General features: G+C 42.5%; 1 protein-coding gene across 2 annotated transcripts in view; it reads left to right on the top strand.

The window, feature by feature from the left end:
* fignl2 (fidgetin like 2) overlaps positions 1–11,867 on the top strand; it is a 16,710-nt gene extending 4,843 nt beyond the window's left edge. For both annotated transcript variants that reach the window (XM_032521306.1, XM_032521307.1), the window contains exon 3: positions 7,179–11,867. In XM_032521306.1, the coding sequence (XP_032377197.1) occupies positions 7,179–9,226 (2,048 nt within the window). In that variant the 3' untranslated portion in view covers positions 9,227–11,867. The remainder of the gene's footprint in view (positions 1–7,178) is intronic.
* The last annotated feature ends 3,560 nt before the right edge of the window (positions 11,868–15,427 follow it).

Below are 15,427 nucleotides of genomic sequence, written 5' to 3'. Positions count from 1 at the left end.
AAGAGATCTGGGCAAAGAAGGAGGTTTCAAGCAAAAGATAGAACTGAGGAGGGGGAGATAGAACAGAGATTGGGCGAGTGAGACAGATGGAAGGGGTGATTGGTCATCACAGACCCTTAGGACAGCTGTTCTTTGATATATTAGTGGACACAATGACCTAAAGCCAGCCTGCAGTCACAGAATATAGGGACCCTGTTTTGTCTTTAAGGGGGGTGGTTTGACAGGGTTCTGCCATTTGTGGACGTGCATTAGCAGGCACGGGGGATGGGGGAGTTGTTTCTAAAATTACGAGCATGAAGTGACGCATGCAGCAATTATTCCGGAGGCTTTCTAGTTTTGAAGAGTGCTGCAATAAGGGCTGTAAAATGAGCATACTCTCAGATGGGACTTTGCTTTTTGCTGCACTGTCATAAGCATTTATAAACACATTTGTCAATTAATCAACCATTAACCAATGCCATCAAGTAGTTTGGCTACTGCTGCTCTCCATTCACTCTGCAAAACAACAACTTTTAACGACACTATTGTTGACCGCTAATGAATTTGAGATTTACCACAGGAAGCTTGTTTTATTCTGTTTATGTCTTTTATCATAATTACATTTGTATTTCAAACACGGGTGGGAATATTTTATTATTGTCTTCAAAATACTCAATACAATGTTGTCATACTTCCTAATAAAACCATAGTAGCTGCAAACACTGACAAAAACTGTTCTAATAGCAGGCCTGAAACAAAACAAAAAATAGAGTACGTCAAAGTGTTATTCTGATACATGAAGTGCAGATAGCTCTGTCCACAGAGAGAGGATTGTACAGAGATAGAGAGAGACACACGCAGAGGACATCCCTCAATGCCACTGCAGGAGATGGGCTCCTTCCTCTTGGGATTGGACTGGTGAGGCGTGTTTGAAAAGAGCTGCGTCTGCTCGTGCACTGGGCAGCAGGTGTGACTCCCCACCAGAGCTCCCGCACTCTTCTGTTATTAGATGTTTTTTGGGCCATGAAAGAGGGAGCAGATGAGACACAGGGAGCGAGAGGCATAGTGGGAGTGTGGGATTGTGTTTCTTTTGATTGATAGCAGCAATGTGACTAACGCAAAGATTCATTATAATTTTTAATAGCAACGGCCAATAATGCATGTCTGATGAATTATGATCCTTGTTGTCCGTTGTGCGCATTAACCCTGTCTTATGGCCTCAAGCTCTGGCCGACTGACCAGCACTAACTTCCTTTAACAGCTTTTTGATAATACCCAACACTATAAGGCTATTCATTATTTGTGGATTAATATTGTCAGAGATAACTTGACATTTGTCAACATACAGAATCATACATACATAAAATATATGTGAGGAATTATTATATTAGGAATCATCATTTTTCAGTATGTTGGTGCAACCTACAAGAGCTGATAAAATTTGTATTTCATAGAATGTTCTCACATAGTGTGAGAACATCCAGAGACAATTTTCCACTGTCTCCACCTGCCAGACTCTGAAATGTGGCCCGCCTCTCAGATTGGTGTTTTTATGAAAGAACAGGTAGTATGCAGCGGCAGGATGGCAGCAGCCTAGTGAGAATGTCCTGCTTGATATTAGTATCATAAATCAAAGTGAACTTGAGGACAGAGGACTTAAGGGACTTCAAGAGGGAACAACAAGTCAAGATTAAAAACACTGATAAATAAGAGATTCTAAGTGCTTCTCCCAACCAAGGACTAAACTCAGTCCTTGGTTGTTTAAAGCAGATTATTGGCTGTATTGGAAAATCTTGAAGAAAGACATACTTTATTTTACATATTTCTGTCCACCAAGCAGCGAGTTTCATCAAATAATTCCTTAATCAGCATGCACTTGCTGAATACATAACTGATGCAGTCATCAGAGCATCAAGTTTGTGATGTATCAGCACAAACATAATGTCTGTCACACTCTGCCCTTCTCTTCACTTTCTGCCTGTCATTCCCCTTTGGCATGCCACTTGGCTCTGTATTGTAACTGCATTCATTTTAAACTTTTCTTTTTAAAGCGTGTGTTTCGGAGATGCTGTCAAGTCCCTGTCATACTGCCACGACAGCTGAAGCAGCATTCTCAAAACAATTTGACACATGTCTTTCTGCAACTTGCTGTTAAGAAGTACTAAAAGAATTTTGTATTCCACATTAAGTAAAACTCTAGAATTTTCAACATATCTTACCTTCTTGTTGAACAGATAGAATTACTCTTTTTGTGGAAGTCTTTGGGGCCTGCAGATTTATTTAAAGCAGAGGAACAATTCCTCCACAGAAAACATAAATGTCATGACTTTGAGGACAAGGTTTTAATTCTGCAGGAAATTCTTGCTTTTTTCTTGGTGTTGTATATGTGGTAGTTGTGAAGATGACCAGCAAAGCAAACACCTGCAGGTTTGCTTCGTGATGATTATTAATGTTTTATAAGAAGTTAAGAACAGAAGAAGACGTGGTTTATAGATCTATGTACAAGCACATTGCTCTCCCTAATTCATGCCTCTGTGTGGACGTACAATGTTTTCTCTCGGTGGGTGGGGGGTAGAACTCAGCCTTGAACAGAGCCCTGATTGGATTGATCCATGGTGCTCTTGTTTACAAGCGGCCTCTTCACAATCGGCAGGGTTTAATAGTAGACTGTCCCAGAAGGGTTGTCACATCCGTGTCCGTTTTGTTCCTTGTAGCAGGGAAAACAAAAGTGCCGGGAAGGGAGAAGGGGAAAGCAACCTCAGGGGAGCCATGAAACGGCACTGGAGCTCTCCGTCTCCGAGTTTCCTGCCAAGATAACGTTTCACCTCAGCCACTAATACTTCTTTTATGGGAAACCAGAACACAGTGTGGTGAACTACCAGCCTTTATAGGCCAAAAACTACTTCAGTTTCAACTAGTCCACATTTAAGACATTTCAGTGACTTTGTAGATGGCAGATTGGACCATTTGAGGGCAGAAATCACAGATGAACCTAACATACTCCCCCTGAGCCATAAGTGGTCTAATTTTAATATTAGGCCCTCCTCAAAGTTAAGCTGGTTTCTTCTTAAGGGAGCCGTGCCACTGCCTTCATCACACACTCCTACAATAGGATGCAGCTCACATAGGTCCATCAATAAATCCCAGGCTGACACAAAAGCTGTCAGTGGACTGCTGCTGAATAGATTAATAAGATTTCCATAATTAGACAGGCCCCTGACAATAGGATCCTTCAGGCTTTGTCTCAGGGCCAACTGGATTGTCCGAGCCGCGCACGTCTGCTGGACGGACGTCCACAACAATGGCTGCACAGACAGTAACGCGGTCAGCAGAAGAACATCTGTCTCTCCTGGGGCCGAAAACACACACCCACACACAGTGGGAAGTTTCATGTGCATACATATAAGGTTCTTATCAACCTCTTCTCAGCAGAAGTAAGGCCATTGGTCAATAGAAAAGTCTCCTCACTAATTATGTTAACTTGGTCATTACAACCAATTTTTGTTCACCATAAATACAATAGCACTACTGATAAATTATAAAGCATAATAAATAAAAAATAAAGTTTGGCTATATTCTGAATGATCATGTTATGATCTATTACTTATTCTGTTGTAATTGTAGGCTCTGTTTGTTTTAATTTGTTATTAGTGTCTGTTTTGTTTTGCTTATCTTGTTTGTATAGGTTTTTTTGTGTGGTATCTTGTCCAGGACCCCCTCGAAAACGAGATGGCACATCTCAAGGGGTTATCCTAATAAAAGAATTTTAAAGAAATACTCCTCCTACACCTTTGTGACTGGATCACAGAGCAGCTTTACTTATATTGACAACACTAATAAAAGCCTCCAAAATGATTGAATGAGGACAAGATTCCTATTTTCAAAGAAACAGATGTCCTTGTCCATTCTTAATACATGTGTTTTCCCCTCCTTAATCTTCCTCTAATATGAGTAAGATATAGTTGATGGGGAGGTGGCAGAAAAGGGTAATGTCACAGCATTGAGAAAAGTATAAAAGTAATAGCAAACGTTGAAACATGACTATTTGCATCTGGATTACAAAATTCACAAATTATTTTAGCAGTGTATGTTTATTTTGTGTTAGGTAGGATAATTTAGAATCTAGCATCATTCTGAAATATATATTAATGTTAACCTAGTGATTGCACTGCTGCTACCCACAGAATGTCCACATTGTCCTGATTTCCTGCTTCTAATCTTAGCTTTCTTCCTGCCCCTCCAGTGAATTAATCTACACGAGCGCTCTGATTTAAGCAGAAGTGTAGATTAGAGCTTGCTCAGTTTATTGTGGCGCACTACTGCTCTAAAAACCACAATCCAGCATAGGCCAAAATCTAATTACTTGAGGGCTAACTGCTCTGCAACCTTGCTGTGTTCATCAGGGAAGTGAATGGTTGCCAACCATCATCGAACTCACTGTTTACGTACAGAAAGAATTTTTGAGTGTAATGCATTTTATTTGAGAAAGTAATTACTCTCAGATTCAACAGTGAATAGGTTCTTCAGGTATGCGCAGCTGGTCATTAAGTTGTTCAAAGGGGTAGTGTGAGAGAAGTCCATTCTGTGTTGGTGCTACTCTGATGATAGAGTGGACAGCAGTTAGCCCACCTCACTGAGTCCTCTAATGTCCGCTTAGAGAGGACGAAGCGCCTGCTGTCCACTCCCTCCCCTCCCTCTTCTATCCCTCCCTACCCGCTGCAGGTTTTATGAGCTCCCCTGGGCTCTCATCCATCTCTGTCACACACAGGCCCCATTATTGGGGCTGCTCACAAACTGGTTGGGCTGCAGATGGGAAGGGCCTGCAGGACATATATGGTTTCTGCAGCCGGACAAAGACCTGCAAGTCAGACCACAAAAATATGTGGTAATCTGGGTGTGGAGAAGACAATGTCTTCAGCATGTTTGTAATAAGTAAACAGAGTGTGAGAATGTTCCTTTACATCTTGCTGTGGTGGGTGTGTGGGTTGACTGAAGCTTAGGAGAGTACTTGAACTGGTTGGCCATTGGGAACTTAAGGCAGTGGATTTGAATATGAAGGACATGATAATCCAATGGCCATCTGGTCTGTTGGTCTCATTGGACTGAATAAATAACGGCTGTAATCTGAAAACACACATGGGGTGGTTTGGAAAGCGGGTAAATAAAGAGAGCAAAGCTAGAGAGAGCAGAAGCAGAATTGCAGGCTGTGGATATTGAGATTTGATTTAAATGGCAATAAGAAGCCTGGCTCCACACACGAAGACAGCCATGAATAATGAATCATCAGGTGTCCACAGAAGACAAGGCAGAGAGACCAGTAATGACGACTTTTGCCATATTCCTTTTTACCTTCCTGTTTTCTGGCTGTAGTAGTCCTCTCCTCAGGGTAAATCGTGACAGTTCAATAATGCCAAGCTATGTGTGGAATGTCAAGCTAATGCCTCAGCAAGAGGTAGCGTAAGTCTTTATGAAATAGACAATTCTATGACTATACTTTTGTGGTATAATACTCACAAATATCTACTCTTTAGATGTAAAAATCTACAGTTGAACATAGCAAAAATAAAAAAGTGCTGAAATTAGCAGATGCATTATACATGGCAAAGAAATAGACAGCCAAGCATATGCATCTTCCACACAGTTATGCCAGTTGAATGTTTTACTGGAATATAAGACCTTTGCATGAGGGGGCATGGAGGAAAAACAGTATGTGGCACAAAATCTCTTTTTCAACTTCCATGTCTGCTGTTAGCTCTGCGATGTGCTTGGTGCGTAGCAGCCATGATCAATCAGAGCTCGGTCAGTGCTGAAGTCAGCCAGAGGAACAGACATTCCACTTTCCCAATGTTCCATGGGAGACTGTGCTGATGAATAGCACTATGCTGCACTCCAAACCCAACCCCCTCTTTCTTTCTTTCTTTCTTTCTTTCTTTCTCTCTTTCTTTCTGTCTTTCTTTCTTTCTCACTCTCTCCACAACACTGTCCACACACACACACACACACACACACACACACACACACACACACACACACACACACACACACACACACACTCTTTCCCCTCTCCCTCCCTCCCCCTCCTTCCCTCCCTCCCTCTGTCCAGCCGGCCACTGGGCCTTTGGAGCTCTGGAGTACGGTGGGTGGGTGGATTGGTGGGTGGTAGGTGGGGGTGCAGGGTGGAGAGAGCAGGCATTCAGAGCAACATGCACAGGGAGATAACAATAGGTCCTCTGGGAGACCTGCAGATGTTAGCAGTACAGGGAATAGTAGTAGGATCTTAACGCTACTCTAACATAAGCTGGGAAACTGCAAAACAACACATCTAACCTACTGAAATGCTTTCACTCTCTTTCTCTTCTATAGCTTTCTCTTTCTCCCTTCACCTCCCCTTTACCTGTCTCTCCCTCTATGGGAAATATGAGCTTCTTCTGCTAACATGCATGGCAACACTAAAAAAGATTCCTTTAACAAAAGAAAGGCCATTTCTTATCACTGGCTGCTTGGAGACGAGGCGCTCAGACATGTGTCACTGTGCAAAGGATGGTGGTCATGGACGAGGGTATTACGATTACTGTGCGCTGTCTAGTTTACTAATCTATATTAAAATGAATGAAAGGAGTGTTTCTTACAACAAGTATGGTTTCCTGGCTGTGACATACAGTAGTCCAAACAGTTTGTCTCTTTGAAAAATAAACAGGGCGGTACTGTGTCGCAGCATGGTAAAGCAGATCTCAAAGCACTTAATAAATAGACAAAAAATAACATAAAAAATGAAAAATAAAATACATGTCATTTTTCCTCTGTAGTGTCTCAGTTCTTGCAGAGTGTGCCAGATAAAAAAATATATAATAATAATTTAAAAAAGCTATTTCACTGTAACAAAACATTACTTTTTTGTACCTTGGATGATGTTTGCATTTTAGGTAAATGCAAAAAGTTTGATTTATTAAGAATTATTTCCCTTATCAATCAAAGCTAATGAAGGGAAACAATTCTCTATTTCCCAGTCATGGGAGAGGAATCAATTAATATACTGTAGATGCTATGCTGGATCCAAATGGATTATTTATTATGACCACAACATTGTACACACATTCTTAAGATACAATAACTCCTTCACCACCAATTACCTGTTTTCTGACATAATTGTAGTTAGAGGACAAATATGACCTGTTTTCTTTGTGTACTTCTCTTGTCAGGCCTGTTAAAGATGCACTGGAACCCAGAGCATGCCCAACCTCTCAGCCAGTGGCCTGAGCAGCACCTTGACGTCTCCTCTACCACCTCCTCTCCGGCCCACAAGTCGGAATTCTACCCTGGCCGCGGTCGCAGTGGCTCCAACTACGCCTGGGCCAATGACGACATCTCTGCTCTCACAGCTTCCAACTTGTTGAAGCGTTATGCTGAGAAGTATTCTGGCCTGCTAGACTCACCATATGATCGGCCACCTACTGTGGGCACCTACCCAGAACCAGGGGCCTTTGGGGGCCTCAATGTCCCAAAGACTGAGCTGGAGCCCTGGCCACTGACACACAGCACTGATGCCTCCTATTCCCTTGTGCCCCCTGGAGGCCATGACAGCCTCTCAGGTTCCAAAACTGTGGCCACATCTGCAGGTCCTCCAGGGGTTAGTAGTGTTTCAGTAGTGAACAGTAACCTCTCAGACTCAGGCTACAGTGGCAGCAGCTCCTGTAGTGGCTCCAACGAGTACCCCTCTAGCTACAATGGCACCTATCTTTCCTCAGGGTACTGTCCCCAACCCAATGCAGCACTTCCCCCTGCCTCCCTCCACACTCTTCAATCCACCCCTACCCTAGTGCCCAGCTATAGCCCTAACACACCTGTCTATAACTACCCACCTAGCACGTATCCTCCCCATACCAGCCTTGCTCCCAGCTACAGCCACCCCTCTGCAACCTACCTGCCCTCAGGTCTACAAGCCCCTACTCCTGTTCCCTCAAGGCCCACACTGGTAGGAGGCAGTTATAATTACCAGAGCACCAACCTTGGGACATCTGAGTCTGGCGGGACAATAAAAAGAAAAGCATTTGAGATGAGCGTAGAAGAGGATGAAAGTGGGGATGGGTCTCGTTACAGAAAATATAGCTATGACCCCTTAAAGGCTGGGGGGAACTCACCCTACAGTGTTAATGACAAAACAGAGTGCCGGGGAAACGGCTTCAGTAGTACAGGCAGCACAGACCCTCAAACCTTCAAGCCCAGTAAGCCGTCCTCCCAGCCCCTGGTGTCTCCTCAGTATGGGGCAGCTGGGGAGTATAGCCCTCCAGTGGGCATGACGGGGGAAAATGGCGGGGCAGAGCAGGGTTTCATCCAACAGCAACAGCACCGCTCCCAGGCCCCCAAACGCCCTCCATTGTGTGCTCCAGCTGTTGAGACTATGAAGAGCCCAGACCCCCGACTGTTGGACCTTGTTAATGGGGAGTTACTTGACTGCAGCCCGGCACTGGGCTGGGGAGAGCTGGCCGGGCTCACCCATGTCAAGGCCGCCCTGGAGGAGGACCTGCTGTGGCCCGTGTTGAGGCCCAGTCCAGTGATGCGACCACCAAGAACCGTCCTGCTGTTTGGTCCCAGAGGAGGGGGTAAGACAACGTTGACCCGTTCTTTGGCTTCACAGTTGGGGGCTTCCTTCTATCGGTTGAGTGGAGCCATACTGGCTTCTAAAGGGAAGGCTGAGGCAGAGCACATTCTAGGGTCTCTTTTGCAGGTGGCGGGGGCACGGCAGCCCTCTGTGGTGCTGCTCAGCCAGGTGGAGGCCATGGAAGAAGAAGGGCTGAGGCAAAGTCTGCTGACCACCACCCTGGAGAAAGCCCAGGTGGGGACCACAGGTCTGGTGATTCTTGTATGTGCCACTGGAAGGCCAGATCTGCTGCAAGATGCAGTCCATCGGAGCTTTGCCAAGCGATATCACGTGGGCCTGCCAGATGTAGGTATGCGCAGGCAGGTGCTGCTGCAGGCGCTGTCGCCCCAAGGCTGCAGCCTGAGCGAGAGGGAGCTGAGCGCTGTGCTGCAGCGCACAGAAGGCTTCTCAGTGTGGGAGCTGCTTCAGCTCAGCCAGCAGGCGCTCTCCTCAGCATCCTCTCCCACTGGGGCCATGCATGGCCACCCCACATCCTCCAAACCCCCAGCCTTCACAGACTTTGAGAATGCCTTCTGCAAGGTGCGCCCACACACCACCACAAAAGAACTGGATACTTGTATAGAGTGGAGCAAGATGTATAACCACTGAGAAAGCAACAAGTCACTGTAAACGGACTGCATTATGACCCTGCATTGGAAAGCCATGGGAATGTTTTGTTGTTTTGTAATTACAGATTATGCAGCCAAAAGAACCAGTGAAGCTCAATGATTGTTTTCGTATGAATATCCGCAATATTTTATTTTTCCCAAAGAAAAGAAAGATGAATAGGCCTTGTTGAGTGGGGTAGTGTATTAGTCTTTTGGCTCACAGGAAAATCTGATTATATTCTATTTGGAAACTCTCAGAGATCCTGATTAGCCTTGGTCCGGGACAAAATCAATTATTAGTTGCTAGGTGATGTGGTCCAAGATTATGGATAATCAGGGTTTGGCGAAATCCCCCCTTTGACTGCTACTCTCAGGATCCTATTTATTGCCAGTCCACTTCCATGTTATCCTAATGTTGATTTAGTCATTGGACTGTCACTAATTATTCAGTACGAAGGGCTTGGGATCATTTTAGCAGACCACAGTTTTTGACCAAAAAGGTGTCAAACCAAATGCATAATCAGCAGTGTTTCTATATTTCTCAAAACAGACTTCAAATTCAGGTCTTCAAAATCACAATGAATTAATCTTTCTCGATAGCTTCTCACCAAATCAAAAGTTAATCCTTATTATTCCAAAAACTAAAGTCAAATTAAAAGACTTTTATTACAAATCAGAGCATGCTTCTGTTATCCCAGGAGTTATGTTTTTCAAGTAAAACCTTGCAATTACACTCACCAGGTTTGGTTGTGGTAATTACTTTATGACTATTGGGTTATTGTCCTTAAATTCCACATACATTTGTTCTCAATCTCACATTCCTCATCATCTGCAGTTTTCCTGAGAATCTCACTTACAAAACAAAGCGTACCCACCTGCACACCCACCGAGACTACAGTCTGTATTCTCTTTCATTTATTCTTTTTGTTTTCTTATATTTAGTCTTGTTGGAAATGCTCAGGAAGAATTTCTTTACCTCAGAAATATGAAATAAAGAATGTATGTAATCTTAGGGTCTTAGTAGAGAGGGGGGTGGAGCGAGCGAAAGCAGCGAGGAGAAACCTGACAGTCTTGTAATACCCACTACAGTTGGGCTTTTACCTCGGGAGAGAAACTTGAATATGCTACAAAGAGTAACATTGAATGTAATTCAGGTATTTCAAAGGATATTTGATGCCATAAATCCATGTATTATTATATATGAATATATAAATCTGTTTTCTTTTCTGTTCTTTTACCCTTTATTTTTATTGTAGTTTATGGTGGAGTGATGATTGTCTTCAAGAAATGCTATGTAGAATACAGAAAATATTCTTTTTTTTGTTGGACAAACTGCTTACAAATCCCTGTGTTATTTAGTGTTTACATATCCTGTATATGCATGTCTGCTGTTTATAGTTTTATGGCTGCAAAATATAATTTAAAAATGTAAATACACAACATACACAATCATACATGTGCGCCCACAGTGAACACCTGAGCACAAAATACCTTAGAAAAAGAAAACAAACAAACACACAGATGCAAAAAAATAAAGCTTAAAGAATTAGGGACTGCAAATAGCCTGTATGGCTAAATCTGGCACATTTACACGTTGGACTGTGTACTCATGTTGATTGATGTGCGTTGTCCCTTTTAAATAAAGAAATCTATAGATGAAGTTGTTATATGTAGCTTTCAGCTATTCCCAAAGTCTGAAAATTCACAGTTTATGTGTACATATTGTGGATGAACCCAACATGACAGCAATCCAGACAAATCTCTCCTTTTCCACCAGTCCTACATCTCTGTTTTAACAAGCTGGAAAAACCCGGTCACTGGACTGCTGGTACAGAGGTCGTCGTATTAGACTGTTGCCATCGTCCTGAGGAGGTATACACAGAATGATGTACTATTTCCCACTGCCCTTTCCTCTCTCTGTCTCTCCCGCCCTCCCTGCCGTATCATTATTTTTCCTTTTTTTTCTCTCCCTAGTGCAATCTCATTAGATTGGATTGCCCCTTGGCCACAAGCCCCAGTGGTTGTATCCTCACCCCCCCCTTCTCTATCCCGTTCCCTATCCTTATACTGATTCCTCTGGAGTGGAAATGGTCTGATTGATGTCCAGCAACCCTATATCACAGTGCAGCCGTCCCTCTCCAGCTGGTGGCTTCAGTCATGCCATACAGCCAGATCAATCAGAGTGACCCCTGCTGTGCAAACTGATCACTGTCTCAGAAACTGAAAACACATTTACAACTTGCAAAACAACCCCTGCCTCAAGCGGCATGGTCTCAATAATCCTAACATGTATTCAAATGTAATGCAATTAAATGATAATGATGATTTAGAGGTACATGTAGCTACATTTTGAATTGTTGTTGTTCCCACTACTCCCGACAGTTTGTCCAACAAAACAAAAGCTTTTATTTTTTACATGTTTTGATGGCGGTAACTTTGTTCTTGGTTATTGTAAATCTTCTGTAACCATTTCTACCTCATTTTTGCGGCATATTGTACATGAAAGTATTTATTTCATGTCTTTTTTGATGTCTGTTTTAAAAATGATAATGATGTTCTTGAACTGTAATGGTCTACCTCAGAAAAGACTGTATTTTAAGAGAAGAGTATCACACAATATTAAACAGAATTTGTCAATATTGCACTGCAGTGATTTCTTGCCCCCTTCCCCTCTGATGTCAGCAGTCTACGGACTGCAATTGATCAGAGTGCAGAAATGACATGATAGTGGTACTTACCTTATGTCTCTGTATCTGTAGCCAAGTTTGACCCCAATGTTAAGGTCAACACAGTTACTTAAACTGATTGCTAAATCGTTTAACGTAGAAACACACAAGAATACATCAGGTTTTGTATTTGACTTCACACAGTAGCAGGTACAAAGTGAATGTGTAAACAAGAAATACAGAGTGAGTTTATGCAAAGCTGTTGTTAAATTTGAAACTTTTTCTTTGCAGTTGTTGTGTGTCGTGAGTGTGTATCTGTGTGGGGTGGAAGATTCGAACAAATGGAAGCTGTGTGTGTGTGTACATTAACAAAGACAGAATACAGTACATGTTTCTACGTACACATAAGTCTACCAGCCTGCACGCGCATGTGTTTTTATGTGTATGTTGTAGTGTCCAGAAAAGCAACAGAAGCAGTGCTAGCACGCCCCTGAGGCTTCAGGCCCAGCACCAGAGCACAGAGGTCCTTCATCCCTGTCACTGTCTATAAACAACTGCTCGTCCCAGCGGCCCGCCCTGTGCTATTTCTGGCCTTTCCTGACATTTTTCACAGACTCAAACTAACTGAGAGAAAAAATAAATCTGAGCAACTCTGTGGAAGAAGTGAAAGTTTAGTCGAGCTCTGAATCCCCAGTTATGGATAGTGGTGTCAAAGCTGCGTCCCAGTAGAACTAATGCTGGTTGTTTTGACGATACAGAAATTAATTGTTTAATAATGATGCATAGCTCTGTTATGAGCACAACCTTGTGCTGTGGCTGCCCTTCATCCTCTTTAAATTATTTCCGATCTTTGCCTGTCACAAACTCAATAACATAATCCACAGAACAACATAACCTTGCAAAAGTAGAATAGATCATGAGGAAATGTGACATTGGTATTTGAGGAGAGGCTTATTTACATCTTACATACTAACTTAACACGACAGGTATGTTTTGTAAATGATCAAGTTTTTATATATACATAATATAAATGTAATATAATATAAAAAATAAAAAAAATCGGCTGGGGTTTTTCACATTTTTCTACTTGCAAGGGTCACAAATAAAGTTCTAAAAGCTTTACCTCCACAATGTAAGAAGAGTTGTGATGATATATATACTTCCACAGTCTGTGAGTCGACTGTGACCGACTGAAAACCAGTTTGTCCTTTTTGTCCTGAGTGATTCCTGTCCTCCAGGAAGTCAATCATTTTCTTCTCCCTTCTGATTGGAGGTAATTAGGCGAGCAGAGTTTGTAATTGGATAATAAAAGATGCTAATGAGCCTTTGTCCTATTTACTCATACCGTGGCAGGGAATAGCAGGACAGCTCTGCCACACTTTCCTCACTGCGATACAGCTCTAATAAAAATTGATGAAAGTACATTTCACAATAATGAAAGATATACATGTTCATTATCAGAATAATTAGCTGTATATAATTAAGTTTATTTGGTAGTTTAGGTTAGAGGAATAATTGGCCTTCTAGCACATTTTATATCCAATTCAATTCAATTTTAGTTATAGTATAAAATCATAACAAAAGTTATCTTGAGACACTTTACAGATAGCGTAGGTCTAGACCACAAACTGTAATTTACTAAGCAATTCTAGTAATTCCCCCAAGAGCAAGCAGTGCGACAGTGGCGAGGAAAAACTCCCTTTTCGGAAGAAACCTCAGACAGACCCAGGCTGTTGGTGGGCGGTGTCTGATGGGGGGGGTTGTGTGATGCACAGTGGCAATAATAGTCACAATAAAATAATGGAACAGTGACTACAAAAGGTAGTAGAAGTAGTTCATGTCATAGCAGGGCACTGCAGGGCGTTACAGGGTGTAGTGTGGCATTGCAGAGCATAAGTGGACGCAGCGGGATGCAGCAGGAATCAGCAGGATGCAGCAGGACACTGCAAGGCATCGCAGCGCGTAGCAGGGTGTAGCAGGGAGTGCAGCAGGACCATGACAACAGCTGCAACCAAGACCTTGTTGCCATTCTAATCCAAGGAAATATGCTGGGCGAAAAGAAAACATAAGGACTCTGGGGAGTAAACGCCCCAGAACTATATATATCCTGATGATGTGAAATGTGTGTTATTATAATAGCAAGTCAATACATTGTACTCATGGAAGTATTCATGACTATGTTTGAGTTAGTTTTGTGCTGATTGTGATTAGTGTTTATTTACATCTTCAGCTTCATTCAGAGGTGCTTGAAAAAAGCTAAGAACTTTATTTATGGTAACAACCTTCATAAAAAATCATTCTCTGATTGTCATTTCACAGGAACACAGTTCTCCTCTCTACCTTTGCCGTAGTCTTCCTACTGGTCTTCCATTGTCAGGGCCTTGATACTGACAAGGTTGACATCAGAGGAGAGCTCTGACACTGGGTGAGTTAGGACTGCCAGCTGTTAGCAATCAAGTCTATTTTGAAGTCAGGGACACATGGACCCCCAGGGCCAAACCAGCAACTATCCCCCCCCCACAATCTTCAAGCCCCCTAGTCCCACAGATACCCAGCACAGCTATATTGGTTCCAGATGTTGCAAAGCTGCAGTAAGGACCTTTTACCTAAGAGGACCCCCAAAAATGATAAGGGATCTGTGCTGAGGAGTGGTAGCCAAATGCAGCAAACAACAGTACACAAACACTGAGCTGAATAACATGTTTCAACACCAAACTTGCAACTAGCAGATAGCTAAATCTAAATCATAATAATAATAATTGAAAATGTTCACATAATATTCTCAAAATCTTGTCATTGACAGAAGAGGTGTTGCATATTGTGACAGAGAAAGCACTATCACTACAGATTGCTTTTAGAGAATGGGATCAATGTCATTTAACATTAGATTGTTGCTCCTTCCTGAATGCTGTACCTGTCAGCACAAATATTGGCCTGAATACTGAAGAGTCTAATCTCTATAATAACTGGGACTGAGTCCATCAGGCCTGCAACATTTGACAGTTTTGAACAGACTAGAGAGAACACAGAAAACATGACTCACATAAAATCTTGATCAAGTGAAGAAAGAATGGCACAACTGAAACTGCTCAGGTTGTTTGAAAGGAAATGATCTAATCTTTGTAGCTGCATTGTTGCTGAGTTGGACAGGTCAATCAAAACTCTCAGGAAATTGGGTTTGACATGTGGAATGTCCCGGTAAAATATCTTGGCCTGCCCCCTCTCACACGGCTAAAATGTAATCACTGAATAAATAAATAGTAAATGAAAGTCTTCATGTTAAGTTAGTTTTCTTTATGTTGAGTAGTCTGCATGTATGATCTTGCTACGATGGCACCTAATTCCAAACAGACCATTGAACACATTGAATAAGAGGCAGGTTTAATGCAGGTCTATAGCTCCCTCATGTGGCAAATAAAAAAGAAGAAGCTAAAATCTGTCGAAGGACCAGTTGGTGCCATGAAATCATTCATATTAGACCCCAACAGATAAGGCTACAGTTATCTGATTGTTTGTGGTATCATTTGCTGTATAAC

Source organism: Etheostoma spectabile, chromosome 7 (genome assembly GCF_008692095.1).
Source record: "Etheostoma spectabile isolate EspeVRDwgs_2016 chromosome 7, UIUC_Espe_1.0, whole genome shotgun sequence".
NCBI lineage: Eukaryota > Metazoa > Chordata > Actinopteri > Perciformes > Percidae > Etheostoma > Etheostoma spectabile.
This window is presented reverse-complemented; position numbering and strand designations above follow the sequence as displayed.